General features: G+C 41.2%; 1 protein-coding gene across 2 annotated transcripts in view; it reads right to left on the minus strand.

Moving 5' to 3' along the window:
• The window catches only part of LOC144818001 (complement component C6-like), a 909016-nt gene that overhangs the window by 254443 nt on the left and 627138 nt on the right, over nt 1–27435 (minus strand). For both annotated transcript variants that reach the window (XM_078675007.1, XM_078675006.1), the window contains exons 12-13: nt 22922–23093; nt 11356–11467 (exon numbers count right to left, since the gene is read on the minus strand). In XM_078675007.1, coding sequence (XP_078531133.1) covers nt 11356–11467; nt 22922–23093 — 284 coding nt within the window. The remainder of the gene's footprint in view (nt 1–11355; nt 11468–22921; nt 23094–27435) is intronic.

Raw genomic sequence — 27435 nt, forward strand, 5'->3', positions numbered from 1 at the left:
TCATGGTAAACCATCTTCTACAATCTACTCCAAGGTTGCATGGACTTCTTTTACCGTTACAACAGAGGGCAGCACAGAAGAGCAGCAGAGTGGCAGACCTCCTTACAACAAAGCAGCACAGCAGGACTCATAGTCTTCCACAGGTCCAGATGTGTACTGAAGAGTTCAGCCTGAGAGTCCAATATTTATAACTGGTACTCACTTTGAAGTAGGAAAAGATTCTGAAGGTCTCTCCCGCCCCTTCCTTCACCCCCAGGTGTCAGGTATTGTCTTCCTTTCTGGCCTGAAACTAGCGTTTCTGGGGACACAAAAGACTGGTTACAAACCCTTTGTGAGTGTGTCCAGGCAGAGTCTTTCTGATGTGCAATTGTACCATGTGACAGCTCCTCCCCCTCACTAAGTCAGAGTCACCCATCCTGACAAAACATAGCCTCTCTTTCACTGTCTTGGATTAATGCACAAAGACCAACTGCCTACATATAGTCATGTGAACCAGGAACAGGCAACTGGCACTTAATGTTTAAGACAAGAAAATGCCAACTCTCTATTTTCAGACTTGTGACTTAAAATCTGACTTTACCATTAAAGATGACTTTCAATTCTAATTCTTTAGACACCAAACTTGATCTGTCGACCTGCTCCCAATTGAAAGTTGCCACTTATTAGATGTAATAAGGGGGCCCAATGTTTGTCTAAGGGAGCTTGAGGCCTTGCAGTAGTGAAAAACAAATGTAAGAGTTTTTCAATACCAGGACATGTAAAACTTAAAACTATATGCCCAACTTTTCAAGTACACTGCACCCTGCCCTATTGGCTATTTAGGGCCTACCCTAAGGCTGGCATATGTATTAAAAACTTTCTTTTGCCAGGTTGAAATGACAGTTTAACCCTGCACAAAAAGGCTACACTGGCAGGTCCCGGACATGTTTTGCAGGAACATGTACGTACGTGGCACCATCATTGTTGCAGGTCCACCTGTGGCATTTAATTTACAGGCCCTGGGTACATGGGGTACTACTTTATTAGGGACTTATAAGTAAATTGATTGTGCTAATTGGGTACAAGCCAATTTTATAAGGTTTAGGGGAGAGAGCACAAACAATTAACATTGGTTAGCAAGGATAAAGTGCACAGAGTCCTAAAGCCAACAAAAACGAGATCAGCAAAAAAAACAGGGTGAAGTCAAAAGGTTAGTGGTAAGACCACCCTAATACTGACAGGTCTACCAATGCCCGTGCACTTAGTTGGTCAGCAGAAACGAAAGAAGATCTGTTTTAGGGACTCAAATAAAAATACGTTTGTAAAGGTCCCCTATAGTTTTTTTTTTTTAAATGTGGCCCATGCTTGGGTGAACTTTAACTGCAAAACTGACACCTTTAACATATGTACTTTTTAAATGAAATGCTTATGACTGCAGTGCCACTGAATGATTGTAAAGTGCTTTTATAAGTGGGAAGGACAATGTTCATTTCAAACATACAGCACATGACTGTGGAGTGGTGCCTGCACCAAATATTCTTTATTCATAAGATGAATGTCGGAAAATGCATGCTGCTGCACTGTCACCACATGATGCAGAAAAATGTTATACAAGTTGTAGTTATTAGCATTGCCACAAAGGCTGTATATGACCTGTGAGAATACCAATTACAGTGTTCTTCCTTTATTATAATGCATTTTAGATATAATCTTTTTTATTGCACAAACAATATCTGCCAAGCAACATTAGCCTTTGAACCAATTGGCCTCTCTCTATACTATTTTAGTATATGGTATTTTGACTGTGACATAGAAGCCCTTGACACAGAAAAAAGATGTTCTCATGCACAGAAGTTCAAAGATAGTACTATGCCATCAAAAAATCTTGTTTGCATATATTGATTGTGATTATGTGTATTTTATACAAACTTGTAATGTTGTCTAAAGTCCAGTTATTGGACTATGCACATTGGGCTATAATGATCAAATATATATATTTTTCCAGACCCTGATCCTCTAGTTTTTGCTCACTTGAGACCTGGATGAAAAGAAATGTATTGCAGGAACGTTGTAATTAGAGATGTTCACCACATATATTTAGAAAATGTGTGAACAACACATTGAGCTCCTGTCTTGCATGCACAATGTAAGCAAGGGCATATTTTACATACAATGTTCAGCCAGATGACCTCCAGCATTTAGTTTATGTAAAAATATTAACTCCATGTGAAAATAATGTCATTTGTACAAAAGTACTGAGTCTGTTCACGGTTCAGGTAGATTCTAGATTGGAAGAAGTGGAGAGATTGAAACCAGCAGCAGAGATGCCTGTAACAAATAGGTCAATATTATAAAGCACACAATAAAACATTTGGAAAAAACGGTTGCCAAACATTTAAGAATTACAGCCCACTACTGAGAGCTAAAGTGTTTTTTAAATCCCCCCAAATAAAGTTCTAGTTTTGAGATGCAGGTGAAGGCCTGCAACGAAGGTGAAAAAATGGTGGAAAGGCAATAAAGCTATTAAATATTTCACCCACTGAGAGTAGAATGCTCTTAATGAAAACACAGAGAAACAGAAAGACAAGAGTTGGAATATTGGAGCACAAGGTGCGTTACTGACTGAGTTGCTTCAGTCGGGCCCCCCAAATTCCAATATTCGAATATAGCATTATAGCCCTATTCCTATGCCAATAACTTGTTACATGCCCTCTTACTTAGTTATAGGCACACGCTTCAAGCAAGGGCATGTAACCAGGAGAAGTGCCTTTAAAAACTGTTAGATCCTGAGACGGAAGGGCTACAATGGTATGAGAACATTGCACCCCCTTAGGATAAAATAATCTGCATTAAAAAGGGACAAACAGAAAGATAAGAGTTCAAAGGATGGAGCTGAAGGCCTGTATTAGTTAATATTGACCCTGAGCAACTGCATTGTTTTCACTGGAGCTCCCAACGTCCTAAAGTTCTAATTAAAATCATGACATCCTTGAGGGTGAGGAAGTGATAGAGTGCAAGTGATGTATGGATACATTCTTGGAAGATATAATGGTAATGAAGATGCAAATGTATGCTGTAGGCATCCCTGGTTTTTTAGAAGGACTGAGTAAAATATAATATTGTTCAGCAAACTACATTTTGGACATCACTAGGAAAGACAGAGGGCCCTATTCACAAACTGCATCTTGTAGTACTTTAATAGTATTACAATAGTGCCACTAAAGTCCTACAAAAATAGTCAGAACTTAGGGAGGAGGACTTAAGAGATGGATAAGGTGAGGTTTAGGGAGGGTCCGGCACCCACCCAGGAAAGGACTGAGCACATTGCTCTTCAAAAACTGCACTTCTAAATCTACCACAGATAAAAAGTTCCTAAAACAGTATTAAGTGTACTCCAGCTCAAAGCTGGAGTACGTCCAACACTACACAAGGCCGCATGCAAAAACAATATGTTAAAGGAGGTTGCAAAGAATGTCAACATGTCCTCAACTTTCTTACATTGGCCTCTCTATCATAAAATGTATTTTGGCATGTTTTTCATAGCAGTAAGGTTTCATATACCAATTTCTTCAAGTTGGCTGAATATGCACATTGGGACTGAATGCTGAGGTAACAAAGTCATATGACTTACCATACCCTTTCCACTCTTCCTTTGCGTAGTTCAAAGAGTCTTTGAGTTGTCACCAAGATATAATTATGAAGGGAGTGGAATAGGATTGGGGAGTCTGCTGAATAGCCAACATGACCCACAAATAATACATGCTTCCAAAGATTTCCTTCTTGGGTCTCCATTTTTATAGCACCGATTTCACAGCTAATTTAAGGGGCCATTAAACCTGGTATGAATAGCTTTCATGCTGAGGAGCAACTTGACTTTTTTCATAACTTGGGAAATGAACAGTGTTCCTTGGTTTGCTATGATTTTATTTTTAGGAATCTGAGGCAGAGAAAAAATACTGGAATTAAGGATGACTGCAGTCTTCCCTAATCAGTTTCATAGTTCAAATTAATAGGTGATATTATTTATTAATACTTGGGTTTTAAGGGTCTCACCAGACTATTGCTAGTTTTTGGCTTGTTCCTTCAGAGAAGGAAACATTTGTAGGGCTATATGTAGTACATTAGTTTGTGGACAAATGACTTGTTGTATGTAGGTGTAAATTGTGGATCAAACCCCATTTCAGTATTCAATCTTTTTCTAAGATCTAGAGAGGCCCTCAAAAGGGTGTCATGGCCCATATTAAGACACATTTATCAACATTGGTGTACCCAGATCTCCTACTATTCCTGCCCTGTTCTGTTGATGTTTTGGTTTTTTCCTTCTCATGGTTGTGGATCAGGTGAAAAGCTCTTAACTGTTTTTTTGGGTCATTGTTTAGTCATTGTCATCTTCTGTTACAAAATCTTCGAGTTTCTTCTTATCAAACTGTGCCTTAGCCTCCATAGTTCTTCTTTGTATGAGCTGGGTTGAGAAGCCAAGCACAGTTGCTTGCGCCAAAGCCAGGCAGAAACCACCACTCTAGTCAGGGCAAGGGAGTTACACACCAAAGATAACCCCTGCTCACCCCCTTGGTAGCTTGGCACGAGTAGTCAGGCTTATCCCGGAGGAAATATGTAAAGCATTTGGGCAGGCAATCAGCAACAACATCCCAGGCACACCACAAAAGGAACTCCACACAAGGTTATATAAAAAAATAGCCTTTGCATTCTCATAACACATTAGAATAGTAAACACATAACATACACTGTGCCAAATGGCACGGGCAATATTCACAAGGGATTATATACACCTGACAGGGCCACATGGACCACTGTCAGGACCATCACAAAGCGAACTTGGTAAAAGTAAAACAGATCATAAACGTACAACCAGTAAATACTGGTAATCACTGTACTTAGCATCAGCCTGTCATATAAACTACATTATGCACAGTCACCTCAGGCACAAATTACATTCTGCACCAACCTCACCCGCATAAACACATTATGCAATTCTCTCACAAGTCTAAACACATTAGACCCTAACCTCCTAAGCATAAATCACATTAGGGGCGTACATCATACAGTGAAACATAATCTCAGTAGCATATACCGTGATAGGCAAAACAACCTCATAATCATAAACCATATTTTAGAGGTATCACACAGGGTGCGTAAAACATACTATTCACCATACATTTCCTAGCACCAAAATCACATTAGCACATAAATCACAATGGGACCTGACGCCCTATAAATCTACCAGTCCCCCTGGCCAACTGGCCATCCAAGAAGGGGCTCAAATGCCCTGTGTCCAGAATGTCAGGGCGCGCTGCCAATGCAGCAAAATCCAATTGCGCCACTGTGCAAATCTAAACGGTGCAGCTGGAACTAAGTGCTGAGCAGCTGTGTCAGGGGCAAAGGAGTGCAACTCACTCCTAGCTCAGGCATGGCCCCCAAAGAATTGCACCTAAACGGTGCAGCTGCCCACTACTTGCTGGGCAGCTGTAAACATTCCACTGAGGCCTGGCACCACTCTGCCCTTTGATTTTGATGTGCCTACGTTGGAGCCACACGGGCTCTCAGAGGATCAGGTCAGACGTTGGAGCCACCTGAGCTCTAAGGATAAACATGCCACAACTTTGGAGTCATCTAGGCTCCCAAAATAAACATACTCCAGGCGCTGCAGCGGCCCGCAACTGCGGGGCCGCTGTGAAGGTCAGCCTCACCCTGGGGGCACTTGCAAAATGCTCATGGGCCCCTCTGGCCCTTTAAATGACCATATCCTAATGTTGGAGTGGCTCGTAAACAAGGCACCATGAAAGGGGAAGCCCTTACTCACCGGGCTACTCTCTTTGCAGGTGAAGTCTCCTCGCTGTGGGCTGCGGGCAGGACTCTGTCTCCGGGGGCTCTGGAGCAGCCCCTTCCACGCAGGGTTCTCTCTCCTCATGAGTTCTCCGCCTCGAGTCGCGCCAGCCTTCTTGTACACACGGGGCTTCCCTCACTTTATGGGAGCCCAGTACTTGCATCGGCAGCCTCCGCCGCCAATCCTCACTTCACCCGGGCCCCCTCCTGGAACCCGGGGCTCAGTCTCCTCAGCAGTGCGGGTGGGGCTCTCTCTCCACTCACGGGAACCCCGCTTGTCTGACCATCATGGCTTTCCTCGGGACTTCCTTCAGACCTCACGAGGCCATGCCCATGTCCCAACGAGGTTACCTGACTTACGGGTCGCATTTGCAGCGGCCCGGCAACGTTGTGCAAAGCAGCTCGGGATGCGACAGTGATTCTTCTGCAGCATAAGCAGGGTGGGCACCCGTATTTTAAATATCAAAATAAGCTGGGTAGGCTCCCGCTAGGCCGCATAAGAATAACAAATAAAGCAGGGTAGGCTCCCGCCAGTGGAGGCACCACAATGTGGGGTGAGCACCCGCTCCCAGCAGCATCACGGGGGAATCCCTCGCCGGGGATTCCCTCTCCTCGTCAGGCAGCGCCGTGCTGTCAAATCCATGCATTCCTCCTTCCTTGGGGAATTTTAAAATACAGCGGTCACCAGGCACTAAGAGGCATCCACAGTCCTGGGACAAGGGGGAATGAAGCACATAGTCCCCAAAGTCTTTAAATCAGGGAAATAAAGCCACAAAGGTTTCGGGCATAGCTGGGCCCAGGGAGGCAGCCCTCCTGGCAAGTCCTCCTGGGCCCCAGCAGCAAGCCCTGCAGAAATCAGGATCCAAGCAGAGAACAGAAACATGGGGTCACAGCCCCTATATTTATATGACATATTCCTTTGTTAACAAGGTGCAGGCAATTGGAGAACTAGCTACAACCGGTTCAGGGGAGCTCCTGAGTACTTTGTTTTGCTCAGCTCCTCTCTCCCATTCACAGGACAGGCCACGGACTACAGACGCACCACAGGCGGTGGAGCCAGCATTGTGGAGGGAAGGCGCAGCCCTATTCAGTTCCCAAGTGCAACTCCTCCCTCCTATCTACATGCAGATCTCCCTATTCACCACCGGGCAGACCCATCCTGGCAACTGGAGCCAAGCACACCAGCCAGCCCCTGTCAATCACATACAATTCACATCAGGCAGACACTGCACACAGAAATGACATCTTCTAAAAGTGGCACTTCTACACTGGTCACAATCAATCTGCACACACCATTGCACCACATTTATTCTCACGAGTTCGCACATACTAAACTCGCCCCTGCACTCCTCTGAGACCAGGAACTACCAGGGACACACATATTCCCCATGCATTCCTATGGGAGGGCAGGCCCATCTCACCATACATACACATACACTGTGACTCAGCCCCATTATAGCTTTTACATGTACCTGTTGTGAGCGTTTAAAATCTTTCCATCCTCCTCATCGTTCCATTATTCAATAATGTGGCCTCACGAAACAGGTAGCTGTTTCGTGAGGCCACATTATTGAATAATTATAGAAAAGGATCAAGCACTTGTTAGTAATTGCATGGCTCCGGTATGCAGCATTATGGGAAATAGAGTCCACTTAAACTAATATAAGGATGGCTTGGCGGGAAATGCTGCGTTTCAGGCCAATGGGGGGAAAGCAAGGAGTGGGGTATGTTGATAAAGGGGAGGGAAAACAAGGTTATGGTTATGGTTTGGAACGCTGAGGAGGATGGAAAGATTTTAAACTCTCATGACAGGTACCGGTAAAAGCTATAAATGGGACTGAGTCACAGTGTATTGATGATAATGAAGGGCAAGGGAAGAAGGTTATGAATAAAGTAATGTGATTGTTTTTCAGAAGAAATTCGCTAAAATAGAAAAGTGACTCAGACTGTATAGAAGGAGCATTGAGAGGAGTGGGGAGTATGTTGAATGTTTATGTGGGTATGTAGGGGACAAACCAATGGTAATAGAGGAAGGGAGGGTGTTAAGCAGTGAGGTTGTGATATTTGCGAGTGGGATGGGGGCGCATTTTGAAAAGAGTTGAAGATGAACAGACCATGATTGCTAGTTTACATTGTATTACTCGACATAACTAAGCATCTAATACCATGTTTAATTTAAAATGAGATTATGTTGTTAAATCAAACAAATTGATGATGTTTGAATGACTAATAGGTATTTGTTTTTATTGTCGTTTGTAGTGACCCCTGACGAAGGGCACTTCTAAGCCCGAAATGCATTGGGATTTTATCAAATAAACATTGCTTATGATGAATTTTGCCTTTGTCGTATTTGCACGAAGAGGCCCGGATGGGCACAGTGTCAATATGAGAAACATGGGAAAAAAGCAAAACATCCCGCGTGTGGATTCGTTTATAAAGGAAAGAAACAAGAAGTTTTGAGCAAAACTTATGGTTTGAAAGTGAGTATGCGGACAAAATCGTGAATACATATGATTGCCTAAAGATGGCACTCAGCAGTGCGTTTGGTGGGGACAAAATGATGCCCCCAAAATGTGCATTATTCAACTTTCGAGCGGCAATTGGGCTGGCCGCTATACCATTCGGCACGTATTTGTGGAGAACTTGGAGAACTTGCGAAAACGGAAAACAGGTGTGCATCCTACTCACCCCTATGTTGATGAAGCTACAGAATGAGCCATAATATAGAGTGAGCTTTGACCAAAGGCTTGGCTTCATATTATTCAATGGCCTTCCATAGTTCTATTGCCATGTATACACTGTATGGTAACCTGTGAGAGACAGTACTCAATAAAATTGATCATAACACTGGAATATGCAGCTGATTTCATAAGACTTTTGAAGACCTAATTTGTGCTCACTGGCAGAGGAAATTAAGTAGCTGGTTGTACCGAACATCTTCATCAGTGACCTGATGGGCTTTTACTAGCCACTGTGGACTGTTTTGATCAAGGTGGACCATTCCAAATAGGGTGGGGTGTAGGTAACAATTCTCTGTGGGCAAGTAGATGTTTAAGAATCTTACACACTATTAAATGGTGGGGGAAGGGAGTGAGTCGGTGAGCAGTTGGGAGTGTTTCTTACTGGCCATTGAAGCAAAATCAAATAATCTCCCACGATAAAGGGAAAAGATAAAAATACAACAGTCTGTAATTGGAATTATTGCTCGACAGCTGTGACGGAGGTGGTAGAAAATATTGAAGGTGTGCTCAATGGCCTGATGTATGGAATATTCACACCCCCTTGAGTAAAACAGTTACACAACTAAAGTGGGTACCGCTCTATATTTTGAGCATGAAAATGTTTTTCATCAATGGTATTAAATAGATGTTTTAACATTAGGATATTGAGACTCTTGGTGGGAGTAGAGGAGTTGCTTCGGTTAATGTTGAATTTACTGTTTGATATACTCATTGGGTCCAATGGCCTTGGGCTTAAGCTACTATGTTAGGTGCTTGCAATATGATCTGCTAAGTGAAATTTAAATCAATAAAGAGCAATTTAAAAATCTAAATGAATTCATGGTAGGAAACCCTTCGTAAGTATTTAATTACAGCCCATTCATAAGTCTTATCGACCGCTTTCAATTTTGTTTGCCTATAGATCTGTAGACAGATTTGATATAACAATTTCAGAAATGGTTGCAGATAGCTAGATTCCAGGATGCCATTGTTTGGGTTTATAGTTGCACCCATCAATGACACACACTTGTAATGTGAAAGAATAATAGATGTTCTCCAAACTCAGCTTCTCTTATAAACAAGATCTTCTTATTTCCCGAGTATGAGTATGTGCTGGGTACAACAAAATTGATGGTTTGGTAGACATTTGGTAGCTTGATGGAAAACAACAGTTAATAGGTAATGATCCCATTGTTATTTAAGTTATTTTGGCTAGGTAATTCCTCTTTTAAAGGTAGTAAAGAGTAGTGCACTATTTATGACATTCTGGATTTTAGGTTGGTAATCTGGGTTGGTTTCATGCTTCAGGAATTGCCTCTCAATATTAACGAGTGTCGTTCAATGCACAGCTTGGCTGTATTAACAGTTCTTGTGTACAAGTTTCATTTATGACATCAGTTGTGGTTGTAATTATACTCTTGTTGACCATCGCCAACAGTAATTAGGAGAGCGAATGGTGTTCAATATAAGATAGCACAAGAAAAGGATCCCACTCAGTAGTGCCCAGGAAGACTAAAGATAGGACTTCAGCCCTCAGGAGGGGTGATATGTGTACAGCTTTCATAGGGAAAAATAGTGAATGTTCTACTTTTTTCTTAGTCAACCCCTCATCTCTTGTTGAAGAATTCCTTACCTCTCTTGCTAGCTTGACAGTCCTTTCACAGGAGCATTTGAATAATTTCATAAAGGAGAACAAAACTGTTGGGCGTAGGATCTTGGAGTTATCCCTCAAGGACAGTGACGAGCAAAAGTGTCTTTTGTGGAAATCGGTCTATACTTCTTGGACCTGAGTGAAAATAAATCAGAATCAATTGGCCTAGGAAATTGTGCATGGTAGAAGATGCTGATGGCCATTTTAGAAACATCCACATGTTTGCGCTCCAAGCTCTGCCATCAGGAGAGGACGTTTATCATTTAATATCCACAATAAGGTGGGATTGCTTGGGTTCTCACAAATTTAATGTAGTCAGCTTCTGATGTTTGGCAGAACATGTCTCTAAGCGTTTATTGCTTAGGATGAGTTCTGAATGGATCACTACAAACCCAAAGAAGATTGATGGCATTTTAATAGATTACATTGAAAGATCCATATCTAGAAGCATATTCGACACAAATATGGGAACAATGTTATCAAAGCATTCATCTCAAAAGAGCGTTCTTGCAAGCTCGCTGCAAACTGCACAGGTGGGTGGTCATCATCTGTGTACTTAGTGTAGGAAGATGATAGCATTAGATGATATTTAACTTACTGTCTGAGTGTATACTACCAAAAAGATCAAAAGAGCTTTGAAGATTACTCCTTAACCTCTTCAGCGCGACCGCGATTCCCCCTCCGGTGCTGGGCCCTAATAAAAACGGGCGTGGTCATGACGGAACGGTTCCGTCATGAGCACAGCTCAACCGTAGCTCATGACGGAACCGTTCCGTCATGAGCATCGAAGGGGTTAAAGAGGATAGGACAGAGTCTGCTCTAATGTGTACAGAAGGTAGCAATATCAATTTAAGAGGCCCCACACAATGAAGAAAATATACTAGCAAAATTATTGAACAATTCTAAGCTACTGTAGCACAACAGTTATTCTTAAGTAATATATTTTTAGAGCAACATATATTAGAGCTTGAAGCAAACAAACATAACTAAAACAAAATTAATTTAATGTTCATGCCTGGACACATCCTACTAACATTTTAGAATATTTAGGGGCTTTTGGTGAAATATTCAACACATTTTGAGTCAAGTGAGCTTGGATATGGCTATATGTTAAAAGTTAAGAATGGTTAATGTTATATTGGTTTGTTTGCAAGAACTCACTCTAAAGAATGCATTTTCAGGTAATACTGGTTTGGCACATCCATTGGTAGGCTCACGATCTAGTTCATCAGTCTCTTTTCTTTCTTCGTCATCATTAATACACAAGGCTCCCCTGTAACACACAAGTCAATTGAAAAAGCATAAGTAAGTAAATATATTTAGTTCTCAATATGATATACTTAGTATTCCATGGTCCCTGGCTAATTATTGACTCTAGAATGTACACACCTAAATACAACATGCCCTAGATAAGACACAAAGCTATCTGAAATACACAAATCTCACATCAAACATTGTGTACTGCGGTACTGAGAATGTACTGCTCTATTCAGCTGGCTGCAGAGATTCCCTTTTGAGTCCTGTTTGATTTGAAATAAACCATGTGTTCATGCATTATTGACACAGAGCCATAAAAAAGACTGTAACTGAATTATTTTTTTCAAATAAGCTGCCACCAACTGCCAGCCACCTGATGGTGTTGATGAGGAGGGGGTACTCTTGTTACTACTACACAGGCAGATGATTTGAACATCCTTCAAACCCATCAGTGTGTATCGCTCTGCTAGAGTGCAAAGTAAAAATTACCTCACATATAATAGTACCAGCATTCGTCCATGGGTGCTCCATGCCAAGAATATATTCAAGTATGCCAATGTCAATATTGTTCACAGCTGCCCGCATGCAAAGAATTACCTTGAGTGTTCCAGTACCAGTAGTTTACCACTGGTGCCCATTATACCAGAATTTACCACCCGTATGTAGGAGCTAGCATATTTAAAAGAGTGCCTCTATGCCAAGAAATACCTAAAAAATGCCAGTTTTGTCATGGATGTCCCCTTTGCCAAGTTTTACCTCCAGAATGTCAGTGGCAGTTGTTTGTACAAGGTGACTGTGATTCATTCTTATTCAGTTACTCCTGTTCAGTCATTTTCGCTCATGTATACTCATTCTTTCTTACTCATGCTCCTGCACTCACTTTTACTCTCGCTCAATTGTTCTCACTCATTCTTTCTCTGAGTCACTCATAGTTCATCTCTCAACTCTCTTGCATTCATTCTGATTCTCACTTCCTCATTCTCACTCCCTTTCACTCACTCTGAGTCACTCTGACTCACTAATTCTCACTGAGTTACACTGACTTACTGTCATTCACTAATGGCCCTTCTCTCTCAAATGATCCGATGCTCCCGCATACTAATTCTTATGCATTCAGACTCACCCACTCTCATTCACTAGGACTCACTTGTACTCTCACTGTAACGTACTCATACTAATTGGCTGACATTCACTCACTACCTGTCACTAATTGCTAATCACTTATTTTAACTCACATGCATATGCCCACACAAAGACATGCTCTTACATATACGCACACTCTCTCACACAAAAGCACTTTCACCCACAAGCACATACACAATATACAATTAAAAACCTTTTTTTACTGACCTCAGCTGCCAGTGAAGGTCCTGTTCAAGCTCCTGGTGCTCTGTTTTTTAATATACTAACAGTGAATAATATAGTATTATTCAATTTTAGGATAAAAAAATAGGTACAAACCAAAGAGGGCAAAGTACCCGATGCAGACCCATAAGGGCAAGCAGTCCCAGGGTTTTGACACTGATTCTGCCACCTTTGAGGCCAGAAGTCCTTAAGGCTGTGCACGTGTTTGCAAGAGGTGATCCAGGGTCACAACTGCAACTCCTGGTGACACCTGAATGACATCCATAGGCATATTGTGTTCAATCTAGCAATTATGGTGTGGTGAATAGAGTTGTTCTCATTGCCTATTGTATGAACCACCCATACAGCCACTCGCACACCTTTGCAGCCATTAACACAGCCACTAACTCACCCATACAGTCACTCAGACACCCACTCATTCTCTGAATGGAGGCACTTCCACAGCCACTCAAACACCTTTACAGCTACTCACATCCCCACCAACACATCCATACAGCCACTCACACACCCATAGAGCCACTCAGACATTCATTCACACGCTGATACAGACAGTCACACAGCTACTCAGAGGATATATCTTAAGAAATAGTATGACTAATTACTAGTTCAGAACGAATAGTAATTTTACTTATACTGTAGCTTAGTATATATATCTTTAAGTCTCAGATTTGTTTACAAACCACGCTCACTGGTGGATGTCATTTGAGATGTTATCAGTGATGTCATCAGTGATGTCACTGACCATATCATAAGTGGTGGCCGCTCCTGCTATGTTCAGGGTGGAGGAGGCGCTGTGCGACAAGGAGAAGACGGCAGTCACAGGAGCAGCGACAACTGCTCCTGCTACGTCCTTAGAGGAGAGCCTGAGCTCTGCGAGGCTTCCGTTCAAAACGGGGGCGAGACAATTGAGTGAGAGGAGCTGAAGTTGAGTGCCTCTCCCTCGCGTATGGAGGAGTGTCCAGCTAGGGGGCGACTTCAGGATATTAAGAGCGAGCAGGAGTCACTGTAAAAGGGCCAATCCTGCTCTCACATTGCTGAATAGGAGTTGGTAGAAGAGGCAAGTTTGGGAGACATTTGGACGTCTGAGACGGCCCGGGGTTGTTAAGGGCAACCATGCAATCAGTGGGGATTGGGGCATTAAAACAATATGGGCTGCCCTAGGTTAGTCCTGACCACTATATCCTGGCATTTTGTTACTGTTTGTTCATCTCTCTCTCTCTACACTTGGAAGCAGCAAAATGGCCGAGTCCTGAGCTAACCCCTCCCACAACAGTCACGGAAAGGGATATAACCTATCTAGAAACTAAAATAGGACTTGCACCACCTTGGAAAAACTGACACTCATCAACTGAGGTCAGAGTAAGCTCCCCCCCACAACAGTTGCAGAAAGAGGACCTGTACCAGCGAAAGTAAAGAAGGAAAATCATCAAGTGAACCAGGAATTCAAGAGGAGTGTTTTTATGTCCTCTATGTTATAAAGATTGCTAAGTGAACCAGGGTAAATAATTATATTATTAATTAATTAATTAGATAAATCTGATAGATCAGCATTCCTAGAATACATGCATGAGTTTCTTAGTGAGTTTGTGATAGGGTGATTGAGTCTGGGAGTGGGTCTCTGAGTGAGTGCATTAGTATTGGTATGGGTCTGTGAGTGAGTGCAAGAGAATATGAGTTTGTCTGCGAGTGAGTGTTGGAGTATCTGAGTGTATCTGTAAGGGCATGCATCACTCTCTGAGAGGGTCTGTGAGTGGGTGTGTGAGTGTCTCAGTGGCTGTGTGAATGGGCGCATGAATTTCTCAGTGGTGTGTGAGTGGCTATGTGATTATCTGAGTGGATGTGTGAGTGGGTACGTGAGTCTTTCAATGAATACATGAGACTCTCAGTGGGTATGTGAGTGGGTGCACGAGTATCTGAATGTATTTACGAGTGCATTAGTGTCTGAATGAGTCTGTGAATGTATCTTTGAAATATTTTTCCCCATATTCATGAATTCATCGCGATGTTACTTGGGCGGCCAGGCTGATGGTCGCAGCAACTTCACGAATTACGTGTGTCGAAAACAAAATCTATGTTCAACACATAGCTTGTCACATTAACACCCCTATATGTCGAACAGGGGGTCAGGGTGCCTGTAACCTGACCCCTTTTGTGGTAAATTTCCAGCACTGGGACGGGCCCCGTTTCCTAGAATGGCAGCCACAACTTTCTGCTCGGGCTGCGGCGAGCCAATCATGGCACTCCTGTTGGCGCACGGATTCGTGATTAATCGCTAAATCTGCGCAAAATAGTTGCGGCCTCAGATATCATTATCTTGATTCTCTTAAATTTCTCAACAACTACTGAATGGATTTACACCAAATACCTGTCAGCATGATCTATGTAACCAAATGTACCTTTGGGTCCGACTAAAGGTCCTATGGGAATTACCATGGTAATACAGACTATTTTGAGCCCCCTTTTTTCTCAGCCCCCGCTTGACAGACCACCCAGTAACTGTGCATGCACAACAAGACTCACCAGAGCACCTTTTTTGGAAAGGTTTGTGAAGATTCATCAAATGGCGCCAAAGATATAGGCAAGTCAAAAAACACTGTTCTGTGGAAACGTGGTTCTAACTATAACTACTGGGGACCGTCAGTAGCTAATATATATGTGTATGTGCGTGTGTGTATATGTATGTAATATATATTCAATCTACGATCGCATGGGGATGAGTGCTTTGATAACACATTTGATATAACTGTTGCCATTCAGCTCTACAGGGAATTTATCCACATGAGACACTAAAAGGGCACTGTTTTTTTGAGTTTATTAACAAAGCATACATTAGGATATACTATACATAAGGACGACTCACTGATACCTATTCGAGGACGTAAGGCATTGGGGACACTGTAGTCCTGTGAATTTGGGGATAACAAAATCATTGACTTGCCATCTCTTAAATCAGAGACAATAATGCATTAGCAGGATACTGACAGAGTATGGACAGTCAAGAATGTCATATGATCCCGCAACAATTTAACAATAGTAATTTTACCATCAGTGTACTTCTTTATTGTGAACAAGCATTTATAAAATCAATAGCAGTAATTGTTAAGTAATAGTTTATTTGGGAGTGAACTTACATACAAAATGTTAGTGTTATTTTGAAAGAACAAGGCTAATGAAGTAATTCTGTAAAGCAATTTTCTCAGAAAATGTTCTTGGATTGATGTAGTTCATATAAACCCTCAGTTATTTGCATCTGTACCCTGAGGTGACAACACCCCCATTTAAATAGAATGTGCTGTTATAGAAATGCTAAAAGCATGCTGTGATCTAAGAATGTGGCAGCACTTACTACTGTGAAGGTTGGAACATAAGGAGTTCTTAACAGTTAATGCATTTCTAAGGTTTCTTTGTAGAAAGGGAAAGAGAAAAGGAACTCTGCAGAATCGCTGAAGTAGACAGAGTCTGAGACTGATGAACGTTGTTACATAATGAGAATACAGAGTCAGCTGAAGAAATGTGTGCCAATGAATATCGGTGTGATATGAAAAGTGCTTAGTTTATTTGCGTGGCTCAAATTAATATATTTAATTTATTATGTGCAGTGTGTCAGGGGTGTCTAGACCTGTACACAATGCTGGTAAAAGGCCACCTGTAAAGAAAAGTGACCTATTACTATGCACTGATCTGTACATATATGTTACACAACTAGGCTTATATAGAACAACAAAGTCCCAGTGAGAATTATATACTCTATGACTGCTCCCCATTTTCCACAGGTGCAGGTGCTTCTGAACCCTCTAGCTGCCCTTTCATTGTCCACCCTCAAGGGCGACTCGGCCGTATTAATATAATACGAAATGGGCAACCCAAACTACCATTGAGGGCTCGGGCAAAGTAAATGATAGGGTAAAAGTACATTCAAGGGATTTATTCAAGTATTCTCATTTGAATTATTGATATCATTAAATTACAAGTTGAGATGGATGGTTTCCTTGAATGGTGGTTAATTCTAACTATTTGATACCTCAGTATAAAAGTGTACACAGATTACAAATAGAGACATTTATCATGCATGATCCAAATCATAAATGCAAGTGTATACAGAAAAAATGAAGAACAAAGACGGATCTGTCCAACGCCTTTTCTTCTGAAATTTGTTTTTATTCTTATTAAGAGGAAAGGTGTTTACATTTGTCACAGTAAAGGCTTCAAATTTACACCGCCTCCTTCCTGTAGCATTGTTTTTGTATATTTTTTATAAAAAGTACCCTAATTTGACTAAGATAAAAGTTAATATATTTCCATATACACCCTTCTTTGTTCTTTATTGCGCAGTTTCCCAGAAGAAGACGCGATGGAGATAGAGGGAAGCCCGGGGACACCGACGATAAGGTAAGGTGATTTAAATTGTTATTATAATTTTTTGTAAAGTTTTAATACTGCGGGCGGCGCATAATGGAGCTACGCGGAGAGTGCGGAGATTGGTTCCATCTCCTTACCTCTCCGAGTAGACCCCTTACGCGACTTACTCCCACCCTTAGTTTTGTACTCGAGTGATCGATGGAAATTTATTTTTTGATATTTCATTCACGTTTTTGCCATTCCACGCAAGCCTTTTTAGATTGTAAAGGCTCGAAAGTTCAGATAGATCATTGCTTTCAACAGCTCTTCATGTGTGAATTTGAATGTCAAATGACTGAGGGCTATGATCGCTCTCTAGTCTGTGTATTATTTGATAGCTTGAGATCTTATGTAATAGCTCAATGTCCACTATTGTATAGTCTAGGACAGAGTGTGTCTGTTTGGATATTCTGGTTGGTTTTGCTGGTTGATCTTGTGGGAAGCGACCGTTTAGGGTAATCATTTCTGTCTCAGCTAATATTGAAGCACAGAATTGGCCGTAGAGATCTTTTTTATGATAATTTGTAATTACTGGGGGAATCTTTTGCCGATTTAATTTGGTTTGGTGTTTCAATTGCACCTGGTCCTCTTGAAGAACATATTAAAGTCGCCTGACAGCAGGATCCCTGCTTGCAGGAAGGTTGATTGTAACACTTTGAGAGTCATGATTTTCTCGTGTTTTTCTTTTGAAGCTGGATGAATGTAAATGTTACAAATTAATAAGAGTCTTTCCTTTTTGTTATGCTGCAGGAGATTAAGGCAATTAAGTGGATCTTGCGAAAGTCCGATCTCGATCTGTTCATAGGACCATAGTATGTTTGTACTGAGGTAGATTGATAGACCGCCAGATGGTCTGCCTGATGTTTTATTTTTTGTGGCGGTTTGCTGGAGTTCTTTAAAACCGCTGATCTAAATTGGTGCTGTGGTCCAGGTTTCCTGTAGCAGTAGCATATCAAATTTTTTAAGAAAAGTTTGTAAATCTACCTCATCTGCTTTTCTGCCTAAGCCGTAACTGTTCCAGGAGCACAGTAATTTGTTTTTTCACGCTTTGTTTACCTTAATCTCCATGCCCCCAGTAGTTAAAAAAATGACTTTTTGCGCTTGACTAGTTACTTCTGATGTATCTTGATTGACAATACGTAGGTTTGACCAGCTCTCCTGGGCATTTACTGTGGGTACTACTGCCCCCCGGAGTAATCCACTCTGCCTTACAGATCTTAATTTGGCTCTTTGATTTAGAGTGTCTGGGTATCGTTCTGTTTCCATTGTTCTTATTTCTATTCCCCATTTAGCAAAGGAATCTCTGTGACTCCAAACTTCCATTGTAGTTTTTGTATCCTTCCAAGTTACCACCGTCATTTCCCTCCCATTTGCATTTGGGAGTGATTCGAATTGAATGCTTACTATATGGTTTGTGTTTAGATGTTTTAGTGTTTCAATCGAGTTTGCAAGCTTAAGTATTGCGCTGCGGTTAAGAATGTCGTTGGTTCCTCTTGAGATGTACTGTGAAATAAATTCCAAAGTTACTAGACCTTCTGGACAAATGTGTCCTTCATTGTTTTTCCAGTGATCACATTTATGGCAGTGTAAACTTAAAGAAATTCCACTGAGTATGGCCTCTTCTGCCCATAAAATTCCCCTCAGTTGAAATTTGGGGACAAGTTTTATTTATAACAACAGGATTGGTTCTATCAGCTTTCGTTTTTTGCAAATTGGCTTGTTCTCCTGATAATCAGGAGTGATCGGTCTGAATTTCCGAGCTATGCTTGGGTTACGGTGGGTCCTGCTGTTCTGCCTAAATTTTGCTGGTTTGGGCTTTTGCTTGTTTGGGAAAGTATTGGGATATACTTTGTTGTTCTACCCATGGGGTTTGCTGTAATTTGCCATTTTTATTTTGGTCGGAAGGGACCGGTTGCCAGGGGTCTTTTTGATTGACTGTTTGCATTGTTGTCAGGTCTAATGGTCAAGTAATTATTCCATGATTACTGGGTTGATATTTAGATTCAGACAACTTTTCAATGTTGTGCTTGTTTGCCATCTCTTCCTCTAACGCGTTTCCTGGAGTTGTTTCCTGCGGATTCATCTCGTAGTCACTTATAGAGGATTGTTCTTGAGCCTGTTTTTGAGAACTCTTAGTTATTGCTTGACATCTTTTTTCCTTTTAATGCCTTGACTTTCTCAGTCTTTTGCGTTCCCGTTTTGTTAGTTGGTTACTGGGGTTTTGTTGCTGCAATTTTAAAACTGCTGCCTCGGGCCATGAGTCGTCATAGTATTGTTCGTTTTGGAGATTGCTTTGGGTCAATGAGTTATTTGACGTGTCTGTCTTGAGTTGCCAACCATTCCCTCAGTGCTTTCCAAAGGGCCAGGAGGAAATGTGGGATTCTGCTGAGTCACTGTTGTTTTTGTGAAAATGCTATCCGCCGGTGTAACCATGTCGTTTTTTTTTTACTTCTGACAGTATGTCTGTGAGAATCTCCGGGATGGACTTTAGTTGACACATGGTGCTTGTACATTGGCGCTCATGATATGTGGTGTGTGGGTCTTTTTGCACCCGCTCAATGATGGAGTTTAATACTTGAATTTTTCTTTCTATACCGGAGACGTGTAGGGCAAGGGCTTGCAGGAGATCTACTTGCAACTCTAGTTTTTCTGAATGTTTGAATAAAGCTGACGAAATTGTTTCCAGTATTTTAATGAATAGGGGCCATAACGGAGTGAAATGTGGTCTGAAAGATGGTCTGTCTGATTAGCGTCCAGTTGCTGGCTAGGGTGAATGTCGTCTCTTGGTCTGATCATGGTGCTGTCATTAGGGTCTCCTAGCAGGCTTGTACTTGAACAATGGGGCCTACCCCGTTTGAGACTTTGTTGATTTTTCTGTACTTAGGTTAACTACGGGTCTAATCCCTGATCGTGTCTTTATTGGGGACAGTGGTATGTTGTACTTGTGATTGTAATCATAGAGGAGCCCTTTTAATGGTAGGTCTTTTTGTAGGTCTTTGGTGTAAAGAGAGGAATTTCTTCCATTGGGGTTTCATGTTTTAGCCTAAATGGGCTTATTATGCACTCTTGAGTTCCTGATGCTAGTCTGGGCGGGGTTGCCAATGGTCCCCCCAAGATGTTTTCATCTCTCTTACTCATGCGGTCCACACTGGCTTTGGAAGGAATGCATGCTTGGCCTTCACTGGATTTGGTCACACGGGTACTTGAGAGTGCCCCAAGACTTGCAGACTGCCTCTTCGTGGTAGCTTCTGGCATAACTTTTGTTGGACTTGTTAGTGATTTTTGTAATGCTTCACTTGCATTTATCTGAGCTGCCACGATTACTTGCTTGCAGGTTGTTTTTAAAGTCTTTGGGGTGCTGCAACTGTCTTCCAATGGGATATTGATTTGCGCTCTTTTCATGTCGAATGGTGTTTTGGATCCAGCTAAAAACGACATATTTGTGGTTTTATCTTGAAGTCTCAATGTTCTTTTCTTTTCTGAGCTCTGAAACTTGGGGAAATAAGGAAATCCGTAATTTTCGAATTCCTTCCTACTAGCTTTTTATTTGACATTGGTAACACTGTTAGCAATGCTGTGGGTGAGGGACCCGAATTTTCTTTTAATTGTGTCGCTTCTGTGAGTGAGACAGAGTCTCTTCTAGTGTTTCTGCTACTGTTTTGTCCGGCTTTTTTCTTTGTCTTGACCTCAGTTCTAACGTTTCCAGATCGCATATCACGAGGTTCCTGGTTCCTTCACTTTTTACGCATTCTTTTGCACTTCCTTAGCTCTTATTGCTTTACTTTTTGCTTTGCTCTTTTTACTTTACTTCCCTTGTTTTACTTGTTTCTTTCTGATTTGTTTGTTGTTTTTGATTTGTAGTTGTTTTAATTAATAGTAGGTCCTTGTGGCACTTATGGTATTTGTGGCTGATATTGTTTAGTTGCAGGGTCCTTGGAGTTTTCCTTTGAGAGGTTCTGTGCGGGGGGTGGATAGGAGAGTTAGTTTGGTGAGTTTGATGAGTTTGGAGTGAGACTAGGGGGAGAAAATGCTGGTATTGTGCACCAAACACACTCCAAGGGCAAGCAGAAGCAGGAGTAGGGCACTCAAGATTGACCACAAGTCGCACCCAACCTAGTTGGGCCACTTCCATGGTCAACTGAGCTCAACACTCAGTGGACGTCACTAGAAGCGCTCTCTGCGCTCTGCACTTCGCTTCTCTTCTCCAAACTCCTCCACTCACTCATTGATGATGACTGGCGAGCTCGCAAACCTCGCCTGCCAGCTGCCAGCCATGAGTCAGCAAAAGATTGGTTCCGTCTGCTGAGACCTCACGCTTTTTTTTTGCCGGGGGCAGTGGCCTCGTGAGTCAAATGGGTCAGGAATGGCTCCGGAAAGTCAGGGGTCTGGGTGTCTGGAGCTCCCCGCTCCTCGCCGACCACCTTTGCATCAACCGCCGGGAGCCGAGAGCCTTAGGCCGGGGGCAGGGAAAGCTCCTCACCTCTCCTCTGCTCTGCTCCGATCCACCTGCCGCTATTTTTCCTCTGTCCACCGCTCGCTTGTGCACAATCGCAGTCTGTGTGTGCCCCGCAACCAAAATCAAATTTCCTACAGCCACCATTATGGGGTTACGTTCATAAAAATAGATAGTCCTAAGCAGACTGAACCTGGACGAACTTCAGTCCATTTTTGAGCAGATTTGTGATTTATTGGGTTGTCAAACTATTTTTTGGTAGTTTTACCTCCAAAACTGTTTTCCTAAATTTGAAAAAATTAGATATTTTTAAATGCACCGCTGCGAAGGCATGATTAGAGACTGGACAATTGGAAAGGCAAATTAGACATTTAGGGGCAAATTTACAAATATTTGGCACTACGAAATGCAGCAAGAAAACTTGCTATGCTGCGTTAAATGGAGAAGGCAGGAATGTGTCATAACTATTAGGATATTGCATATTCCTACTCTACCTCTGCACTGGTGCACTTGTGGTGGCCAGGCACCAAAGCAGTCACCCATGCACCAGGTTGCCAGGGTGCCTGCATTACAGTCAGGATTGATTTTGTGTAGGATAGAACATCAAACTGCACACAAAAAAAGAGGAAAACCTTTGGAGAAATAAACGTATCTCCCATGCTCCACCCATGGAACACCTTGCCTGGGCAGAATATTGCAAGGCAGCAACTTGCACTGCCTTGCGTTGCTCCAGATTTACAGAGCCACGCAAGGCATTGTAAACCTCACTTAAGGGCTTTTGTTGCTCTTGATTTACCATGTGTGATGCAAGGGCAGCATAAGCACTTGATAAATATGGCCCTTTAGTCATGGGACTTATTGAATCTCTTTATTACCAAGTCATAGCAAAAGTGCTGTGAATTGGGCTATTTGCCATTCCAATAGAATGTGTGCTGAGACACGCGCTATGGAAAAGAGCATTCTACATTACATGTATCAAGCACTGTTTGCTTAGAAAAACATCACCATCTTTGGTCATATAAAAAATAAGTACATAAGTGTCCTCACTTACCATGGTCAGCTAGAAGCCCTAGAGAAAATGGTTGTACATTCATGGTTTCTTCTTCAGGATGTAACTTCCGACAGTTTGCTCCCAACAAGCATGCTTAAAATAAATCCGAATGAAAAGTAACTCTACCATTCATCATAATACGATGTAACCTTCGACCTTCATTGATATACCATATTTACTTGCATGTTCGGGATCTTTCTTACCCATCTAAGAATATTGAAAAGTGACAGTCTTCTTCTTGTTCACTCTCCCCTTTGCAGGGCTTGCCTCCATTCAGAGGTGAGGGATTATTGCACTGTCTTGTCCTCTTTCTCTTAAAAGAAGCATTGCATGAGCCCCACGCAGACCAACAATTCCAGTAACCGTCAACGGCAACTTTAAAATGTAAACAAATACAGAAGTAATTATTTCAACTCACCCATTGGTGACGATATTTAACTTTAACATTTACATTCATAAAACATTATAAGCGTAATAATAGACGTGATCCAGAACGCAAGCTAACTTTTCAGACAAAATGTGCACATAATGTAATGGTTTTTGAAATACCTGGCGAAAATATGTAAATTAAACCAGTGGTTGTAAATGCCATGGTGTGCTGTGCTGTGGTGTAGGTGCATATTAGATCTGTACTATGTATTTATGCATTACATTTTTTTAAAAACAAACTTTATTGATTTTGTGACGCATACATTGCATATATATGCGTCATATATACCACCATAGACATCCTTATGCGGTTACGGTTACAACAGTTATATAATGCCAGGGTGGGATCTCTGGGTATACATAAAAGCAAATGAAAGCATGTGTGGCGCATCATGCAGTATTCGTGGATATTAGATAGTACATCAAACAACACCCCTCCACCCCCCGCCCCTCCCCGCCTGGCTCACCACATTACTTGTAATGAGACTGTAATTAATTCGATATCCATCGGGAATCGGTACCTGGTCCACTAGCTCCGAGCCTATTGTGGTGTTTACCACATGAAGAAAAGAAGATAAGTCTAGATATAATTCAGGTAGGATTTATTTGCCTCATCCACAAACAGCTCCAGCTCCAACTGCCTAGAATTCCCTCTCAACATTCTTGATGCAGAGAATCCTAGACACCCAGAAATCCATATTCTAAATGGAAGCATAGGCACAGGAAACATATAAAGCAAGTCATTACACATCTCCCTTCCTTACAACAACAGTAAACAAAATAAGAAACAAGAAAAGAAATAAGAGAACAACATATTATTGCTAAAAGTAGAAACATAGGGAGATTACACATAATCCTTAGGAAGATTACACATAATCTTTCATCTAAAAAGGAGCGCTGCGCAATCTTTGACTCTTCACTCTACCAGAGGATGGATAGCTAGAACGAGATAAAGAGATATTAATAGGGTCACTGATGTCTCCGTCAGTGTCTAAGTCATTTTGAACATCATTCTTTGATCTAACCACAACCACCCGACTTTTGTTCCAAATCCTGCCATCTTGTGTTTTTATAGCATTATCAAAAACTTTGATGACAGGTCTAATATTGGTGTACTTAGACCAAGATTTCCTTCCAACAGGTGCTTTTATTTTGACAAGATCACCTATCCTAACCTCCTGAAACTGAACACATTTCTTGTCATCAAAATACATCTTCCTGCATGTCTGTTTTTCTATCTCCCTCTCTCTCCAAGCACCAATGTGATTATCTACCAACCCCTTATTCAGATCCATCCAACCAGGACACCACATAGTGTTAGGAATTCTACCCTTAAATAATTCAAAGGGAGATCTACCAGTGGTAGAGTGAGGGGAACAACGATAAGCATCAATCCTTTCCTTGAGAGCCTCTTTCCAATTTAAACCATTGGCTCTTGCAAGTTGAATGCATTCTTTCAATGTCCTATTGACCCTTTCAACAGCACCATTGGTTTCAGGATGATATAACGACGAACGCTTGTGAGCAATCCCACATTTATTAAGAAAGGAGTCAAATACACTAGAACAAAATTGAGGACCATTGTCAGATAAAATACTATTGGGAAAACTTTCCCTCTTAAAAATTTCAGACAAAAACTTTATGATAGAATCAGACGTTATGTCACTAACAGCACTCACTTCAATCCAGCGCAAATATAAATCAATTAACACAATCAAATAAGGAGTGTCGGAGACACCAGTAAGAGGACCCAAAATATCAATGGCTAACTCATCCCAGGGATGATTAGGTAATCTTCTACAAACCATGGGCATTTGCTTGGTTTTAAGAATCTTGTCACTGGCACATCACTCAGGACACTCTCTAACCATACGTTCAATCTCCAAGTCCATACCAGGCCACCAAAATTGGGTGCGTAACATCTCCTTAGTTTTTACAATACCTAAATGACCAGTGTGTGCATGTACCAATAATTTTTTTCTCAAAGTAGAGGGTGGTATAAGTCTCAAACCTCGTGTCAACATGTCATCAGTTATAGACAATTCCTCAGAGACAAGAGACCAAGGTTTATCTAAACTCTTGTTTTCCCTCAGCATGGACAACACTTTGACTAATTCAGCATCCTTTAATAGTTCATTCTTCCACTCATCTTTTCCCACAACACCCTCTGTAACTTCACAAACGTTGAGAAGATCATCCTCCTCTACCAACATTTCCTCAGAACTTAGATCATCACCTTTCACTAGTCTTGAAAAACAGTCTGCTGCCTTATTAGAAACACCTGGTAAGTACTGTACCTCAAAATCAAATTCCTGCAAAGAGATAATCCATCTCCTAATCCTAGAAGAGATAGAATCTAAACCCTTCTTGCAAAAAACTTCTTTCAATGGTTTATGATCCGACTTAACAACAAATTTGGTACCCCAAATCAGATTTTTAAATTTTTTAAGAGACCAGAAAATAGCTAAAGACTCTTTCTCAATAACTGAGTAATTAAGTTCTGGTCCCCGAAGACATCTTGAGGCACACGCAATAAGAGAATCATTTCCATTTTTACTTTGTACTAATACTGCCCCAAGACCTTTATCACTGGCATCCGTAAATACATAAGTCGGTAACCCTGGAACAAATGCCTGAAGACATGGAGCTTTTTTTAACTCCTCTTTAATCTCATCAAATTCTTTCCTGCATACTTTTGACCACTCAAAAATAACACTCCTCGCAATAAGCCTTCTCATATTTTTAGTTTTATCTGCAAAATGTACAATAAATTTTCCGTAAAACTCCACCATTCCAAGAAATGAGAGCAACTCCTCTTTGTTAATTGGCTCTGCCATATTATCAATAGATGTAACTAAATCTAATTTCGGGAAAACACCTTCACTCCTTATACAGTGTCCAAGGTAATTCACTTCTTCTAAACCAAATTTACACTTTTCTTTCTTAAGTGACAGACCAGCTTTACTTAACCTTTTCAATACATCACACACACGTTCATTATGCTGTACCATGTTAGCTCCATAAATCAATAAATCATCTTGGTAACATTTCACACCTTGAAGACCTTTAAGAACAGATGCCATTATGCGTTGGAAAACAGAAGCAGCTGATATTAATCCAAAAGGCATCCTTTTAAATTTGAATGTGCCCATGGGGGTTATAAAATCTGTCAAATCTTGGCAAGAAGTATCTAGTTCCACCTGGTGGTAGGCAGACGCTAAGTCTAAGGTGGTGAAGTATCTAGCGCCTTCTAATGTTCCTACTATTTCATCTATATTGGGCAAAGGAAATCTGTCCACCACCACCACCTCCTTATTCAAAGCTCGTAAATCAATGCATAAGCGAATTTCGCCAGTTGGCTTCTTAGCTATAACTATGGGAGCCAACCATTCTGTGGCTTCTACAGGTTCTATAATTTTGTTATCTATCAGTTTGTCAATCTCTCTCTGCACTTTTCCTTGTTCCGCTAAAGGAATTCTTCTTACTTTAGCTACTATGGGAACAGCATTTTTCTTCAATCTTATACAATGTTTGTACCCTTTTAAACAACCCAACTTTTCATTAAATACGCTCGGAATTTTTTTTGCAAACATTTCTGACAAATCACCCACCTCTTGTATTTGCACTTGAGGAGACGCATTGGGATTGAGTTTGACTCCTAAATCCTGTTGATCTCTCCAACTAAGTAAGGAATCGCCTTGTTTGGCTACATATATTTTACCAGGAATGATGCGACTTCCCAACTCAATAGTAGCCAAAAAATAACCTAATATTTTTATGGGTTTCTTTCCATATCCTAAGGGTAAAATATCACTTTTAAAAAGTTTAACATTTTTTCCAAAATTCTTATATAACAATGCCTCATCAATCATGGTAATCTGGGAGCATGAATCAAATTTGAATTCAATCATAGTATTATCAACTTTTACTAAGTGTGAGGGATGCTCCAATGGGCCTCCATTGATTTGGAAAGTCACAGTCTTCACCTGGGGTTGGGACCATTTCCTATTCATATTCTCCCTCTTATTAACTTTAGTTCTACAGCATTTAGAAAAATGTCCCCTCCTACCACAATTATTACATATGGATTTCAGAGCAGGACAATTAGGAGAGTTAGCCAAATGACCAGTATTCCCACATCTAAAACAAGAAAACGTATTAGTATTGTTGAGATTTGCATTAAAACTATTCATTCCAGTATCATTTTTCTCCATAGTTGCTATTTCTTCTTTTTTTACTTGACACACAATTTCTTCAACTTTAGGTTCATTCTTCTTTTCTGTTTCCG

The sequence above is a fragment of the Lissotriton helveticus genome, chromosome 2_1 (genome assembly GCF_964261635.1).
Source record: "Lissotriton helveticus chromosome 2_1, aLisHel1.1, whole genome shotgun sequence".
In the NCBI taxonomy this organism is placed as follows: domain Eukaryota; kingdom Metazoa; phylum Chordata; class Amphibia; order Caudata; family Salamandridae; genus Lissotriton; species Lissotriton helveticus.